This window comes from Eleginops maclovinus, chromosome 5 (assembly GCF_036324505.1).
Source record: "Eleginops maclovinus isolate JMC-PN-2008 ecotype Puerto Natales chromosome 5, JC_Emac_rtc_rv5, whole genome shotgun sequence".
In the NCBI taxonomy this organism is placed as follows: domain Eukaryota; kingdom Metazoa; phylum Chordata; class Actinopteri; order Perciformes; family Eleginopidae; genus Eleginops; species Eleginops maclovinus.
The window spans coordinates 549,612-567,774 of NC_086353.1; the positions used below are offsets into that span (position 1 = coordinate 549,612).

Below are 18,163 nucleotides of genomic sequence, written 5' to 3' on the forward strand. Positions count from 1 at the left end.
ATATTTCCTTTTTTAAATCAAATGTTTGAATCCAATCATAAGAAAAATCCACCCTCAAACAAGCTACTTCAGCTCATGTTTTGGGAACATCGGGGCACATCCAGCAAAGATCAATACAAGCATTCATTTGGCCACGTATCAGAGTCCATTACTCCCTCTCCTTGGGGCTCGGTTTGTACCGACTCCTGAGGGAAATATCTGTCTTATTAGCTGCTAAACGCCCCAGTGTGTTCAGCAGCTATTCGTTCTTTTTACCACACTTTTGGAGGGTGGATTCTTCTCGTGTAGGGACCCTGCTGAAAACCCGGAGGGATGTCGCGACTTGTGTTGTGCAAAAACTGGCTACACTTGAGATCGGAGGAGCGAGGGAAGTGGAGATCCCGAATCCACGTCGTTTATCTCTCCCTCTCCATCCCTTCCTCTTCCTCGGCGCTGCAGCGTGACCTCATCACCCCTCCACCCCCCCCCCCCCCTCTCTTCCTGTAGGACTGTAGTCTTTTATCCAGAACCATTTACTCTCCCCAGATCCCCACACACCAGAGACAACACACTCACAGATAAATAAATATAAATATATATATATACTGTATATGTATAAATGGATACAAAACGGGCAAACCTCTGAGACACAGAAGCTCACACACACCTCTCGGAGTGTGTCTTCGTGTCACTGATGCAGTTTTACCAGTTTACCTCGGGAGCTCGCAGCCATAGCAGACCTATAAGGCCACAGATCTCTGAGCAGCTTTTCCTCCGCCGCCGATACAAAGCAGGTACACACTCCTTTTTGATTTTCAGGAACTCAACCCGGGAGCCTCAGCAGAGCGCTCCGGGATCATCGGATGCATCCAGCACAGGGTTTATACAGAAAACAGGACATACACAGCGAGAATCAACAGATTTACCTCAGAGTTATACTACAGAACGGGGGGGAGGGGCTTAAATATGATCATACAGCAGCCGTGAATGACTATTTTTTATTCCTTGTCTCTGGTGTCGTTGGGCGAGATTTCCTCTGCAGAACTCTTCTGTTTTTCTCACTATAAATATATAAATATATAAACTGTACATTATGACATAGAAGCACTATCGAAGTTTGATTGTTAGATGTGCACTCGCAGCATGAGGTATTATTCTTTATTATCCTTCATAACCCAGAAAAATAAATAAAAACACGAGAGCTTTTTTGGACAAAAAGAGGATTTAAAAAAAAACAATGCAGTAGCTCGACGGATGTCAGAGAAAATACCCGACCTCACCCCGACACACACCAGACCCCGCGCCCTGCCGTGTTAACCCCATCCCCCCAACCAACCAACCAATCACCCCCCCCCAGCCCCGTGTACATGCCAGTGTTTCCCCCATGTGTTCCAAGTGCCAATAACTTTGTGAATTCCTAACTGTGACCCAGTAATAAAGACTTATTGCACATTAACTACTGTAAAGAGAAAAACCAGACTGATTAAAAATGAGGAAAAATCTGAATATCTTAATAAAATGTTTTTAACAAACAGGACTGACCGTACCGCTGCCTGGGCTCCTTATTCACACCTCCGAATGCACCCAGCAGGGAACCTTTAAATGGTGTCTTGTTTAATTAAAGTGTGGCTCTAGAATTTCCTTTTCTATTATCTATTTTATGACATACTATACAATCACTTTTGCTGACTTTTTTCACAACATGCTATAGTATGACTTTAGAACTGGAGGGAGGGGGGGGGGGGGTTGATTTAGATTCAAACAGGGTTCCTACAGGAAATTAATTTTGATCATTTATAGGTTTTGTTTTTTTGTGGAAGAATCCCAGAAAGTTTGTCACAGACAGAAGAGGACTGGAGATCAGCAGGAACACTACAGCTTGTTATGGCTGTAGGGTTCCTGCAGAGTTCTCAGGACCTCTCCTCTCACTGTTTATTTCCAGAGCCTCTTCAGTCCCTGCAGCCGCCGGAGACTCGCTCTGCTCATTACAGCTGAAGCTAAAGTGATGTCGCCTCCTCTGCTCTCCGGACAGGAAGTAATGATGTTTCCATTTTGAAGAGTGCCTCTCAATTAAGAATCACAACCTGCTGGAAGCTTTCATCAAAAGTATAAACCACAGAGCGATACATAACTCCCTCTTGTGGGAGAGAAACTCCCTCTGGAGGAAACACAGGGATGTTAGCCTTTGCAGACCATTTACATGCACTGAAACCTATATTATACATTACAGGGAAGGGAAACCCCCAAAAGCACAACGTGGTCTCTTTAAAAAAACACTTAAACAAGTCCTGAAATTTAAATGATCAGAGGAACAATTTGAATAATAAAAAACACATTTACTGACTTTATTTTCACGAGTTTAATGAGACATAAAACCCAACTGAGCAATTTCACAAATGCACAGTTGCCAGGGAGAACACAATTGAGTTGTAAAAGCAGCATTTATTTACTCTTTATGAATTGTTTTGTTGTTATCCTTATTTAAGGCATTAAGGGACAGCGTTATGACATGTTCCACCTTCAGCTCGTTACAATAAAACAAGTCCATGATTACTTTAACTAAAATAAATGAGCTTCAGTTTTCTCAATCCGTCATTTGGCATAAACATGATTTTAAATCTTTAGAAAGAAAGCACGTCAAAAAGCATTCGATGGTGATTTACTACGTTTTTAAAAAGTACACCTTTTAAGTCAGGGGTGTCCAAATGCGGCCCGCAGGCCATTTGTAATCGGCCCTCTGCACATTCTAAAAGTATAATGGAATACGGCCCACAATTTAAACTTCTGCTTGTCTTATATTGTACTTCTCCAATATATATGTTCAGATATATTAATGAGCCCAATTTAAAATAAATTCAGTCATTTAGAATTCTAACTATTTTCTAATAAATCTTAGTTGATAACAAAAACCCCAATAACTCTTTTCTATAACCAGCTTGAAAAGTAACCTTCATATTGACTCTGATTCTCAGCAATCTGAGGCTTCTGTTTTAAGGAATGAGCTGCCAACAAAATGAATGAACCCCTAAAGACAGACGGGATGTAGGCTGTTCTTTCCTTAGACCATTTGAAAGTATCCCACATTATTCTCCTACATTTGATTTGTTTTGCTGACTTATAACTTAACTTATGAGACGAGATTCACCTCTATACGTGGCCCAGCTCTCCGTATATTTATCTGTATGTGGCCCTCGGTGAAAAAACTTTGGACACCCGTTTTGAGTGTTCATATCCTTTAAAATCTGATAAAAACGTACAATTTTGTGCTTCAAAAATGACTTTTAACAGGAGGGAATTTCGCTTGTTTTGCTCCATTTGTGGCGTTTAAAGCAGACCTTTGAAAAGAGTCTAAAATGCAGAGAAACGTATTCAAGAGATTTGCTAAATTATTGAATATGTCACAAAAACATGGATTTTTTTAAGATTTGGAAAGATGTTAGATAACGTAAAGTGATGGTGATTCATTACATTTTTATAAATCTGATCAAAACGTGTGATTTTGTGCTTTAAAAAGGTCAGAAAAAAGACTTAAGATGCATCTGAACTCGTTTTGATGTTGGTGGCTTCGCTTGTGGAAAGAGTCTTAAATTCATCAAAACATATTCATAACATTTTCTAAATTATTGAATATTTGTCTCACTTTTCACTGCCTAGATGCAATAAATATTGAAGATCCTTTTTGGATTCATTTTTTTGATTCGATTTTAGACAGATGTGGAAAGAAGCCCATACAGAAAACACTGAGACGTGATGAAACGGTATCATACAGTTTATATAGATGTAGTCAAATGCAAACAGAGAGCTTGATCCTCGTGGAAATATAATAAAAATCCCTCCATCATAAGACTCCTTTACCTGCAGACTTCTTCCCTCTGAGGTCTGAGTGACTCATGAACAGGAACCACATGAGGCTTCATTTATGCTGCAGACATTTTACCCTCTGAAGCCTTTAAGGGGCTTGAATATGTAAAAGCACATTAAAAACACACATGAAGGTTACAAGAGCTTGCATTGAATCCAGGAGCATCTGACCCCTGACTGCTTTGGTAAAAAAAAAAGGAAATGCTTCAAGCGAAATGTCATTAAACGTCTTATATTTCATTTAAGGCAAAAAAACACAAGTAAAATAAATCAAGCCGGATATAGAAGTACATTTCTGCATAAAGCCTTTGTACAGGAGTAATGTGCACTTACAGAAAGCATTGTACAGCACTGCAACACACCCTTGCGTGGGTAGAGTTACCTGACATGACACAAAGAACCACCATGACCCTCAGCGTCCAGCAGAGGGCGCTGCGAGCCTAAAGCTGAGCTGCCTGCGAGGCTTCTTGCCCAGCAACTGTTCCTCCTCTCATTAGCTAAAGCTTTTCAATAAAACACAGCAAACCCATTCGCTCCCAGCCAAGGTTGAGAGGAACAAAGCCTGAGCCAATCGTGTGCTGCAGGACCAGCCTTCACCTTCTTAATCCAGACAGGAAGTAACAACGTTTCTGTCAGCTGAGAAAGTGTGTGAGAAAACATGAGCGTCTGGTTTCAGGGAGGGGCCGCCTCGAGCTACTATGAGTCTACATGTTGTGGTTTTGACTGCTGCTGATTTCAGAGATGACTCACTGAAATATGCTGATCAGGCTGTTAAATTAAGATGCTGTCTGCTGGACTGGCATGATTTCCTGCTTCCAGTCCAGCAGACAGCAACTCATTTCAGAAGTGACTCATGGATAGTGATCAGTATCATTGATGAAGCTGCTTTCTGCTGGATATGAAGTCAAATGACCTTCCCAGTCCAGCAGACAGCAGCTTATTTGAAGCGTGAAACATGTTGATCAGTTTTAAGGAAGCTGATGTATACTGGATACAGTAAAAGGACCTTCCCAGTCCAGCAGACAGCATCTCATTTCTCCAATTCTGGGCAAAATGTCACTTATTTCTAGCATTATGACTAGTACTTGATTCACACGTAGGCACATAAACGTACTGCACATTTCACGATATATAAAAATAGATTTAAGGCAACACTGAAAAACCCTAACCCCACCTCCCACGCTGCAGGAACGGCATCTTCATTGATTTAACAGCTAATTCATCTTGATTCGTCCCCGTCTAAAAATACTTTCTGGCTGCCAAGAATCACAACTCACCAGATTAATGTTTCAGAAAAGACAGATTTTGTTTTCCTTTTCTGGAAAATGTTCCTCCCCGCCCACAAAAACTTGGTGCTCACGAATGACGACGAACACAAGACACTTTTTTTGTAGTTTTCCAATAAAAAAGGAACTAAAAATGATGTGTGTAAGTGCTGTTTCCTACCGCCAGGGCCAAAGGTGTTCACTAAACTGATTGTACTGCTTTAGGACAGAGTCCTCATTTCAAAACATGATGTACTTGACATAAAAATATCTCAATTTACTAAACAGATTTGTATTTTGACCTGGCAGCAGCAGCTTCCTGTCCCTCCCCATTAAGTACCGTTATTCTCAATTAGAACCGAAATGCACCAATGTGAAATACCACCAGGGTGTTAATCACCTTCTCAAGTTGTTTCCATTCCACTAAGATCACTGAGAGCAGAGAGGAGGATGGTATCGTCACAGGTCACCAGTTTCCCCCTCAGTGGGAGGAGAGGAAGGGATGATGGGGGAGTAAGAGGAGGAGGAGGGAAACACCCTTCCTCTTATTTCTGTCCTTCTTGTCCTTCCTATCAGGGAGGAGTGTATCCGAGAGGTCAGAGGTCTCTGCCATCAGAGAGCGAAGAAGAGGATGAGGACGACGATCATGATGGTGACGAGCACGCCGATGGCACACCACTGTCTCCGACCTGAGGAACAAAGAAAGGTCATTAAAGCAAAACAGTGGGAATAGTGACTAAATCATCAACAGTTAAGACGTTTGTTTCTTATTTTAAAGCAACAACACACTTTATTCTATGTAGGCTATGGATTAGACAAGAGAAGGTATGAAAAATAAATACTAATCCCTGATTTTCCTACAAATAATAACTGAAACTCACTGTATTATCCTGCAATGAATAACAAATGCCTAAAACTGCTCCAAAATTGGCACTAGATCTTACTGGAATCCCTTCTTTTCTACATTTTTGGTCTAAAACATGGTAATTATTCATGACGCTCCCCAGCAGAAACAAAGGAATAAATAAAACATGGTTTCAGTGTGTTCTTTGTGAGGCTCTATTTATCGCTTCTACACCGTGCTTTCAAATCTCTCAGGAAGGTATTTACAGTGATCCCGAAACCACAAATGCATCACGGTTCATTTAATGAAAGAGTAGTGTGTGTAGAGAGAACTCACTGCTGGTCATGTGAGACACCTTCTCCAGCTTCTTCAGGACTGAGTCCATCCGGGAAGACGTCTGGTCCATCTCGTCTCCAAAGTCCCCCAACATGCTGAAGACCAAGAGGAGCAACACTTATTAAAGTACAGAATAAAAGACTCTTTATCAAGAGTGTGTGTGTGTGTGTGTGTGTGTGTGTGTGTGTGTGTGTGTGTGTGTGTGTCTGTGTCTGTGTGTGTGTGTGTATACACTCACACAGCCTGCTCATCCAGCTCATCCCCGATGCGTCCCGACATGTCTTTGAGGACTCTGATGCTGCCCGTCACCAACTCCAGGTGCTCATCCTGCTCCTGCATGATCAGCTGCACACGCACACACACACACGCACACACACGCACACACACACGTAATATATTTTTAAGCTTCAAATGCCTCATCAGGGTGTCCCATTTGTCTCCACTGTCTGTACTTTTTAAACTGTTTGTGAATAACCTGACTTGTATGTCGATCTGTAATTTCCCGTCTATTCTTCCCTTAAAAACACTCAAACGTGTGTGTTTTATAGACTACTCAGCACTTTTTATGAACTTAAGAGGGCCATATTGTTGTTAAACCTGATGGAAACACACTCTTCTATCTGTAAATCAGTGATGTCAGCTCTCACAGAGGGTGTTTTTTGTTCTTCAATTCTGAGTGAAACCACAACCTGCCACAGGATGCAAAGGGATATTTTCTTCGCCTGACACCACAGACAGGAAATAGACATCCGCAGTTCACACACTCTGACACTAAAGCTGAACTTTACCCCTCCATTTAATCCTCTCTCTCTTCCTTCACTGCGGGATCCTCTGTCAAACACACACCTGACTTAACTTCGTAACAGCGGGAATCCCTCTCTCTCTCACGCTGTGTTTCTTTGATCAAATCTTCCGTTTACATCAGCTGATGAAAACACTCTGCAACATTTTCCACTTTCACTCTGACAGGCAGGAGGCTCTCGTATGACAGTGTATAAAAAGTCCCGTTTGAAAACTGCAAAAAGTCCCACAACACAATTTAAAGGAACCCCATTGGGCTCTTTAGGGTTTCCCTTTCCTGTTCTTAAGGTTTTAGGGAAATCACTATGTAGCACTCGCCCTTCTACTGCCTAGCACTCCAACACATTGTACCTGATAGGCTAAGGGGCGGGACATCTCTAAAAACTTCCCTTTTCTCTGAATAAAACTTTATTTTATCTCTTCCTGTTTTTGTTTCTTCCTATAAAAGCGTTAGTCATGAACCCATAAATGAGACAGCATTCTAGCACTTCCTGTTCCCTGGTCTTGAAGTTAATGATTTTTCTGAGTGTGTTTAGGGTTGTTAGCCTGAAATAAGGTCTGAAGAGATTTTAACTTTTTGTTTTAGGACATAAAATACTCCACTGGTGGATTTAAAAATGGCCGTTGCTAACAAGTGTCTAAATGAGACGACTCAACGTCATCACGCCCAACATTAGCCTCCTTTAGCTTAGCGGTGGCGACGTGAAGTCATGTGACCATGCTGTAGTTCCTTTATAGCCCAACATTAGCCTCCTTTAGCTTAGCGGTGATGACCTGAAGTCATGTGACCGTGCTGTAGTTCCTTTATAGCCCAACATTAGCCTCCTTTAGCTTAGCGGTGATGACCTGAAGTCATGTGACCGTGCTGTAGTTCCTTTATAGCCCAACATTAGCCACCTTTAGCTTAGCGGTGGTGACGTGAAGTCATGTGACCGTGCTGTAGTTCTTTTATAGCCCAACATTAGCCTCCTTTAGCTTAGCGGTGGTGACGTGAAGTCATGTGACCGTGCTGTAGTTCCTTTATAGCCCAACATTAGCCTCCTTTAGCTTAGCAGTGGTGATCTGAAGTCATGTGACCGTGCTGTAGTTCCTTTATAGCCCAACATTAGCCTCCTTTAGCTTAGCGGTGGAGACGTGAAGTCATGTGACCGTGCTGTAGTTCCTTTATACCCCAACATTAGCCTCCTTTAGCTTAGCAGTGGTGATCTGAAGTCATGTGACCGTGCTGTAGTTCCTTTATACCCCAACATTAGCCGCCTTTAGCTTAGTGCTGGTGATCTGAAGTCATGTGACCGTACTGTAGTCCAAAATCCATTTAATTGGATGGGAACCAGGTAGATGCTACCTTCAGGGTCAGCATTCAAAAATATGTCATCCTTGTGCCACACTTCTGTGTCCTAATACTAATTTCCTTCCTCTAACCTACTTTTTTTTTTTGCATTGCACCCACATACCCCCCCCCCCTCCCCCCTTACCTGCTGCTGCTCCTGTTGCTCCTGCATGTATCTGGAGTTTGCAGACACCAGATGAGCCTCCAGTCCTGTCGACTTGTCCTGACCGGATGTAGTGAGCAGAGCCTGGACAAACACACACAACACATGGGGGGTTAGAAGAGCTAAAAACCAAATACACAGAGAATATCTGAGTTTGTTTGGATTTGACCAACCTCTCTGTTCTTCTTCTCAGCCTGAGCCACAGCTGAAGGGCTGGACAGATGATCCTTCATCTCCTGCACAAACACAAGACAACTATTTACATTTCTCCCCCCCACAATGTGTCGCAATCACAGCTGGAAATCATTTCTAAAATCCCGGCTCGGCGCAGGCGGATTTATTAATGAGATTTTGTGCAGCAGTAATACAATCACCAGGCAGCAAATCTAAATACCATGAGGCCTTTTGTGCGCTCTGGGTAAAGCTCCTTTGTTTGGCTTCATGACTCGATTCCTGCTCAGCTCTATTAAGAGAGGTAATAGAAAGTGACTCATATTTTCCATGTGGCCGGCAGCCTGAATCTATTCAGGAGGAAAACAGCCCACAGGTACAGATGGGTGGTCAATTATACGTGTCCTTTCCATAAAAACACACATTTAATTCACATAGTACTCTGTGCTTCAGATATGAAAGCATCGACTCATGTTTGACCCGTACAGCCCGTGAGCTTCATAGAGCACTTAAGTTGACAAAACACAACAGAAATCCCCAAATATTCCTTAAAAATCAATTAAAACTCTTAAAAATGTTTGAGTAGATGCTTCTTTTAGCTCTCAGAGAAGAGCCTTTTTAGTCTAGTGTCCTTTTACTTCTTACCTGAGACCTGATTGCTCATAAACAACAACAACAACAGCAACAGCAGCAGCAGCAGCAGGGTTTATTGCATTTTGAACAATCCTGTTTAGTGTTGTGTTTTAACCTTCCAAATCTGACCTGTTCTCTTAACCTGTGTTGCTCAAATAAAAACGACAACAGAGGCTTTCCAAGGAATCTGTGTGTGACTGTCCCTGTTCAAACATGGTCACCTTTTTTTTAAACATTACCCATCGAAACGTCTTTATCCCATTATGTAAGAACTTAAGAATTGGGACCAAGATGAACTCAGGGCTTACATTTTATAATAGAAATATACATTATTGCTCTCTGTTAGACCAACAATGTAAGGGTTTACTTTTTTCTAAAGGATTGAGATGTATCTTCATTATTTATCTGCAGGAAAATGGGTCAATATGGATATATAGTGACCAGTCCAGTGGATTTATCCGTCAGAAATAGGGTTTTGTGAAAGTTGTTGACTTTTAGAATTACATAAATGAAAAACAAAAGTTAAAAATATATATGTGAAGGAGTCACACTTTAGTAGAAGTATTACAATTACAATACTCACAGACAAAAGATCACAAAGTGTATTAGTGTTGACATCCCAATAAATGAGATGTCACATTCAACATTTAAAAATATACCATGATAAATTACTTGGGTTTTACCTGCACAGATTTCTTGGTGCGCTCCACGAAGGCTCTCCTCTCCTGAAGCTCATTGTCTCCCAGTCTGAACTTCCCCGGATTCGACTCCACGATGCCTGAGGCAAGTTAAGGACCGAACACACACACACACACACACACACACATACACACTCACCTACATCTACTTACTTTTATATAATTTGTTTTAACAGCAGCTAATTAAAAGTGAGGAGAAAATCGGTTTGACAAGACAAAACTGATAACAGGTTTGTCCATAATGTAATCTGACTACCTTTATTTACAGTCACAAGCAGACTATGTCGTCACTACAGATAGGGACCTTGAATATGTCTGATAGTTTTCTGATAAGAATGTGATATATTGTATAGAAAAAGGTACAGTTGCACATTAAATCGCAGTAAAATGCATCTTTTTCATCCCTTAAAATGACATACTAATAATAAAAAGAGACAATAACAAGACAGTCTGCAACGATAAATCAATAGTGTCTTTATTATCGTGTTTGTAAAAGTGGTTCTGGTGTTTAAAGGTTAATGAATGTCTAAAATAAGTGTAGAGATAATGGGAGCAGAGGGTGAGAGTGACACAAAGCAGCTGGTTGTTTTAAAGATAAGGGTGCAGATAGGGGGCCGTGTAAATAAGGGGAGAGAGTTTCTTTAAAGTGAAAAGGATACTGATGGTCTCACTGAGGTCCTCCAGGTCCCAGTCGATGGCCCTCAGACAGTTCCTCAGCTCATTGGTGCTCCAGTCGAGCTCATCACGACTGACCTGGGACCAACAGACACCAAAACACACTCACTATTTTTGTGCTTCATATTGCAATCATGCTGTACTATCAAGAGGGCACGGTGTAAATGAATCATGAGACATTTTAGATACCAAGAGACCTTTAAAGCACAGCAATGTAATAATGCAGGAATAAGTAGATAACACAAGAACATGCACAGGCTGTAGATCCTGCCCTCTGGTTGTCGGTGTGTTAAACATGTTAGGAAGGAGGGCTGAAGGACTCTCAGTGTTTCATAGCCTGAGGTCAGGGAGTTTTGTAAAGGTGTGAGAGAGCGGCTCACCTGAGTCCCTTCCTGCAGAAGTTCCTCCCATCTGTCAAACAGACCCCGAGCACGAGAGAGGGCCTTCTGCACCTCTCTGAACACACACACATACACAGTTACTGATACAATACTATACGTGTTACATATGTCTGCTCTGTATCTGTTCTTACACAGAAAGAGCAGTTTGTCTTTTTCACAGGGTTACATTTAATAATCATTTTGTTGAAGTATTATTCATTAAAGATGAACAGGTCCTTCTGCTGTGTACTAAAGAAGATTCACATACAGTCAAAGCATGCATGACATATTTACAGTATGAACTAGCAGTGTCCTTCATCCTCCTCTCAGACACCTGGCTGATCTCCTGCTCCTCTTAACCAAAACAAACAGAAGCTAACACTTCGCATCCTTCTCTAACTTCACAGCTCTTTGTAAACTGCCTGACAACAACCCCACATCTTCCTTTCGTCTTTTCACTAACAGCCAGGTAACAAAAACACACCCCAAAGATTACTCACTATTCTTCTTTAGTCTAAACAAACGTAAACAAACTGATTAGCGTGTAGCTCTGTTGCTAGTTAGCTACAGCTAGCATTACCCTTAACTTCGCTAATAAAACTTTGATTTAAATGAAAACACAAACCCGCTGTCAAGTTAAGCTATATGCAAGTAATAAAAAGGGTAAGCTTGGCGTTTTGTTGAGTTACAGGTATTAATTTGAACATTTCTTACCCCTTCACAACGAAAAATGGGTCTTCTACCGACATGATGCTGAGCCGTATTTCCTGTTCTCTGCATGCGCATGCGCGTTCTGTAGAAAGAGCATTTTTATATTTATTTTAAAAATACCATAATACACAGTGGTCCATGTACCTTCGTTTCAATTGTTGTTGTTTCTTAAACCAGTAAATGGATAAGTGACTGCATTGTTTTTTAGTTTTCAACATACTAAATGGCCAGAGGATCATTGGCGCGAGGGGCGGGGTGGAATTCCCGGGAGTTATTTCAAAATAAAAGCCCTCGTCTGTTCAAGGATGGATGTATAAAGAGAGCAAACGACACTTGATGATCAAACAAGATGTTAAGACATCGTTGGAATTACAAGAGAGAAACAGTAAAGACAGTATTGAATGTCCTCTCAGAGTCTATACTGATAAGACCAGCGTTTACAGGGGGCTATTCAATAGTTCGGTTTATTTTGAAAGATATTGACGGATCAATCACTCCAACGTAAAACGTTCCCAACACACAAGCCACGTTTGATAACAACCGTAGAAAGATAGAGGAGGAGGTTCAGCTTATTTCTTATTTCTCTCAAAAACAAAGCCGACACACACCGACCTCCGAGCTTCTATCTGCGGGTCGAGTATTTAGGGACAGTCTACAAAGTGCAACACCGACAAATTATGAAACGAAGATATTAAATAACTCCCCTGTCATAAAGTAAAGCATACATCTTCTAACCCCTATGGGAAGTCGCTTTACTACATTAATTCATTTACTTATTTCACTAGATATATGTTTGCAGACATAGTGTTGAAAGGGGGAGGAAGAGGAGGTTTCGAGGTTTAAATACAATTGTTTAAAAAAACATTTCATTTAAAATGTCTTTATATCTTTTTTTAATCGTTTTATTGTAATAATAATTAATTTAAAATGTTGAAAATATATTTGTTTTTTATTTTTTGGAATTTTTATTATTTTCATGTTTTTTTATTATTTATTTTTTCTCTCTCTCTTTATGTCTCTCTCTCTCTTTGTCTCTCTCTCTCTTTATGTCTCTCTCTCTCTTTGTCTCTCTCTCTCTTTATGTCTCTCTCTCTTTGTCTCTCTCTCTCTCTTTATGTCTCTCTCTCTTTGTCTCTCTCTCTCTCTTTATGTCTCTCTCTCTCTTTATGTCTCTCTCTCTCTTTATGTCTCTCTCTCTCTTTCTCTCTTTATGTCTCTCTCTGTCTGTCTCTCTCTCTTTATGTCTCTCTTTCTCTCTTTATGTCTCTCTCTCTTTCTCTCTTTATGTCTCCCTCTCTTTATGTCTCTCTCTCTCTTTCTCTCTTTATGTCTCTCTCTCTCTTTATGTCTCTCTCTGTCTCTCTCTCTGTCTTTATGTCTCCCCTTCTCTCTCTTTATGTCTCTCTCTGTCTTTCTCTCTCTCTTTATGTCTCTCTCTATCTTTCTCTCTTTATGTCTCTCTCTGTCTCTCTCTCTTTATGTCTGTCTCTCTCTCTCTTTATGTCTCTCTCTCTTTCTCTCTTTATGTCTCTCTCTGTCTCTCTCTCTCTCTTTATGTCTCTCTCTCTCTCTTTATGTCTCTCTCTCTGTCGTTTTTTGTTTGCAAAAATCTTCATTTGTAAAGTAACTCAATGAACCCTGCATGCAGAAGCAGGCTTAGAAAAGGGAAATCTGTGCAGTAATTGAGTGAATATTTCCACCACTGGTCTACAAACCCTCTTCATAAATCAGATGTAGCTGGCTCATTATGGTCTGATGTTGAAGAGGGTTAAAGAGTAATCCAACAACTGTGGAAAAATAATCTGTCTCTAGGTCTGGAGAAATGGTCTTGGGGCTTGTCAGGACAGAAGAGGAGTTCCTGTAACACATCTGTATGAGATTAGTTGCCGCGGTAACATCTACTGTTTGCACCCGCTGCCTGAGTGTGTAGTAAATGACTCTACAACAGTTTACACAGAGAGGGAGAAACACACTGCTGTAACTGTTTGTTTACACACTGTCCAAATATAGCTTTGATGCAGCACAGTAGGAGCAGAGGGGGGAGCTGGTCCTGAAAGCATACACCGAAAAAGTTTAACTTCTGAAGTACACTTTTCTGACAACGGTGCAAAATCTCCCCCCAAGAAGCTCATATAATACGATTGAAAAATGTGCAGAACAGCTGCTAAATCCGTGTTATGTTGAGATTGTTTTCTCAGGTGCTGTGAGCATGATCTAATGGTGAAAGAATATGCATAATGAGACTAAAGGAGGGTTTTATACACTTCCAGTGTTGTATACAAACCCCTTAAAGTGTATAAAATAAAAGGTTTGCTCCAAAAATATGTGATATTACCAGTAGAAGTTTATTCTTGACTTAATCAACGATGACTTAATGAATGAACGATTGTTTTTCATGATATTGACATCTGTAACGTTCAATTTTAATCTGCTTTAATGACCGTACAGTTACAACATATGTGCATTTAATTACATTACCTATCAAACTCCTGAAATAGACTAGAATATTTGAATGAATTTAAAACCTTTCGCTAGGTTTTTTAACTGTGGTTATGGACATGTTTATATTGTGGTGGGGCAATTAAATACCAAAACACTTAGCCTTTCATTAAACAGTGAAATATTCTCAAAGCGTAAAATAATCTTAATCTTATTCCACATTTTCTCCATATAACCTATGTTTTGGAGATCGAACCACCAACCCTGTGATTGGTCGACAACCATTTACTTTTTGTCACACAGCCAACCATGACGGGGTTCAGTGATGATGAGTTGTCCAAGAATACGATTTGATGCATCCCTCAGGCTTTCCTTTAAACTTTTTGAATGTAAAGTTTGTGAATCAGAGGAAATGGGAAACTGACAGGAGTTGAACAATCACACCCCACACTATATCTCATTACATAAAGCATCCCCATTAATACACAGAGTGGTTCTGGGTGTTGCTGGGAAAAAAATCAATCCTGCACATTCATCAAATCCTGCAGTATGTTCTCTCTTTACGGCTCTGCTTCCTCTCCCTCCCATGTGTCAGCAGCTCCTTCCTTCCTTCCTGTCCTCATCCTGTTTCCTCCCCTCCTCCTCCCTCACTGCACTTCCTGCCTTCATCTCCTGTGAACATTTACAGCCGGTGTTATAAATGTCACTCACACACACTGTAGCAGTCAGACATGTGACTGTAAAAATAGCATCATATACTCTGATCCATCTGTTCATCAACCTTTTATTTAAAGCATAGGATTTTAAATATCTGGTGTTGTTTTTTTTAGTTTCTCTAGAAATGCACCTTTTTCTGCCAATTTGTCTTCTTTCCTCAATCATAGTTTGACTAATTGAAGAGTATTTGTCCAGATGACAGACTCTGAAAGTCTCATTTCCTCACCAACAGGGGTGGAGGAAGCATTTTCATTCTTTACCTAAAGGTTGTTTTGGGGGCGGGGGTTCCCCTTGCTGTCGTTTCTAAAATAGGTTTTTGTGTCTGCAAAGACTTAAGTCCCTGTGTACACTACATACTGATATACACCTGAACATCAGCAGGAGAGGACTCTTTAAAGTAGAGACACTACATACTGATATACACCTGAACATCAGCAGGAGAGGACTCTTTAAAGCAGAGACACTACATACTGATATACACCTGAACATCAGCGGGAGAGGACTCTTTAAAGTAGAGACTCTACATACTGATATACACCTGAACATCAGCAGGAGAGGACTCTTTAAAGTAGAGACTCTACATACTGATATACACCTGAACATCAGCAGGAGAGGACTCTTTAAAGTAGAGACACTACATACTGATATACTCCTGAACATCAGCAGGAGAGGACTCTTTAAAGTAGAGACTCTACATACTGATATACACCTGAACATCAGCAGGAGAGGACTCTTTAAAGTAGAGACTCTACATACTGATATACACCTGAACATCAGCAGGAGAGGACTCTTTAAAGTAGTCTTTTCTAACACAGAGGCCCAGTGTGAAAAGAGTTGTTGTTGTTGTTGTTGTTGTTGTTGTTGTTTGGTACATAACTCAAACACAATTGTGTTGAGTCTAATGACCTCAAACCAGGCTGTGGTCAGGAAGTTCCCTCAGCATAAGTGATGTCAGGAATCAGCCGGTAAGGCCCAGTGTCACATGACAACACTTAAAATATCACATTTGACTCAAGGTTTTTTTACAAGCTGTCCGGCTACAGCGCCTTATCTTCAGAGCTGTACTTCAGATTAGAAAGAACTCCCCCAAGAGAAACCAGTTACTTCTTTAAAACCCCCTGTTGTTGCATCTTTATCTCCACTCAGCTTATCTGCATCAGGGGAAAGTTTGAGTCACGGTTAAAACCATGTTGATGGAAATTCTGGAATAAAGCGAGTCGCTCAAGCGTAACAAAAGCAACCTGCTGAGAGGAAACAGTCCGCCTAAAAATAGATGCCATTCCTTAATGATGCCTTTGAGTGCTCCTTGTTTGGACAACCTACTTTCCTTTGTGGAACTGGCTAATGCTGCCAAATGCGCTCACTGGACAAAAATTCAAAACGGTTGTAGTTATTTATTTTTCTCTGTGTACTTTACAATTGAAGTGACCTGGAGCTGTTTGCACAAAGAGGAGGAGAACACACACGTCATGATGTTTATTGATAGGGAATGATCAACGGGAAACCCCAACAAACATGCGTGTGTGTGTGTGTGTGTGTGTCGTAAAGCTGCAGCACATTAAACAGGCTCACTTTAACACACACAGCCCTCTAAAAACCATGGGTGAATATCATGGAAACATTAAACACGGGTAAATTGTACAGGTTTAAAGAGAGAGCCTCTGGATGTATGTGTCAGCATATTTAACCTTTCTAAAACATCAGATTTAGTTTCGTTAAATGTCCATAGTGAGGGATGGTTGCATGTTTCAGAGCCGTTCACAAAAGGTACTTTTTCCATGCCAACCTGTTTCTATTAAAGTTGTGTTGGCAGGGAAAGTATTTCTCCTGTGTTTCTAGGGACACAAATGGTTTCTATGGTCTGGGAATAAGGGAAACAATGACAGGTGGAGGATCCTCTTTAGTTTCGAAGACTTGAAAGAAGACATACACTATATAAAATATAAATGAAACAGTGCTAAAAAAAATAATGCACGAGACACAATGGTGCAAGTAGAATTAATGTTTGTAGATCTGGTTCTTGAGTAAAAGTATAAGTACTCAGGTTTTGTACTTGAGTAAAAGTAGAAGTACTCAGATCTTGTACTTGAGTAAAGTATAAGTACTCAGATCTTGTACTTGAGTAAAAGTAGAAGTACTCAGATCTTGTTCTTGAGTAAAGTAGAAGTACTCAGATCTTGTACTTGAGTAAAGTAGAAGTACTCAGGTCTTGTTCTTGAGTAAAGTAGAAGTACTCAGCGCTTGTAATTGAGTAAAGTATAAGTACTCAGGTCTTGTACTTGAGTAAAGTAGAAGTACTCAGCGCTTGTACTTGAGTAAAAGTAGAAGTACTCAGATCTTGTTCTTGAGTAAAGTAGAAGTACTCAGATCTTGTACTTGAGTAAAGTAGAAGTACTCAGGTCTTGTACGTGAGTAAAGTAGAAGTACCAGAGTGTAGGAATACTCTGTCACAGTAAAAGTATTCTAAATGTTCCTCCAGTGAAAGTAGAAAGTACTCTCCTCTAAATGTACTTAAAGTAGCGACAGTAAAAGTAGTCATTGTTTGATTGGTCCATTTCAGAATGATATATCAGAACATAAAAAGTGTTTATGCATATAGTGTTTATATTTAAAGGACCAGCAACCAGCGTGCTCTAATACCTTACTTTAAAACACCAGGAGGATCTCCACCATTATGTGATGTTAATGTAGCAACAGTCTCCAGGCTTCCTGTCAGTCTCATGTTTTGGCAACTAGCTAATTTCCCCGTCCTACCAACCACTGTTTGTTTTACACACAGCAATACTGGAGGGCCCCACCCTCTGCCCCCCCCCCCCCCCCACACACACACACACACAAACACACACACTGAACACTCACACCCGCCCATTTGGCCTCAGGCAGAGGCAAAGTGCTTTAAGTATGATCACACATAACACTGTCACCATGGAGACGGTGCGGGTGCGGACCTGAAGTGAACTTGTGTTATTTTCTCTTTGCTTATAGATTATAAAACACTTAGGAACTCTGATCCAACGAGCAGTCAAAGTGCAAACAGGGCCCTGATTTTTAGACCGTGCAAAACAAATGAATAACAAAAGTCTGTTGCTCCTTTAACACCGACGACTGGAAACAGCGTTAATTCTCCTTTCTGCAAAATGAACATAATATCCAACATGTG

General features: G+C 40.7%; 1 protein-coding gene across 1 annotated transcript; it reads right to left on the reverse strand.

Moving 5' to 3' along the window:
* Positions 1-3,730: 3,730 nt before the first annotated feature.
* LOC134864934 (syntaxin-10) lies at positions 3,731-12,061 on the reverse strand. Its single transcript, XM_063884279.1, has 9 exons — positions 11,851-12,061; positions 11,137-11,212; positions 10,741-10,834; positions 10,067-10,161; positions 8,753-8,815; positions 8,562-8,663; positions 6,524-6,630; positions 6,286-6,380; positions 3,731-5,794 (listed from the first exon to the last, which is right to left on the reverse strand). The coding sequence occupies exons 1-9, from the start codon at positions 11,883-11,885 to the stop codon at positions 5,718-5,720; spliced, it is 744 nt and encodes a 247-aa protein (XP_063740349.1). The 5' UTR covers positions 11,886-12,061; the 3' UTR covers positions 3,731-5,717.
* Between the last annotated feature and the right edge of the window lie 6,102 nt (positions 12,062-18,163).

Bases quoted from the DNA above. Each gene is read 5' to 3' on its own strand.
- LOC134864934 (XM_063884279.1), bottom strand. From the start codon at position 11,885: ATGTCGGTAGAAGACCCATTTTTCGTTGTGAAGGG. The intron at 10,835-11,136 runs GTGAGCCGCTCT...TGTTGGTCCCAG, and splicing joins TTCTGCAGGAAGGGACTCAG to GTCAGTCGTGATGAGCTCGA. The intron at 8,664-8,752 runs GTTGGTCAAATC...GTGTTTGTCCAG, and splicing joins CTGAGAAGAAGAACAGAGAG to GCTCTGCTCACTACATCCGG.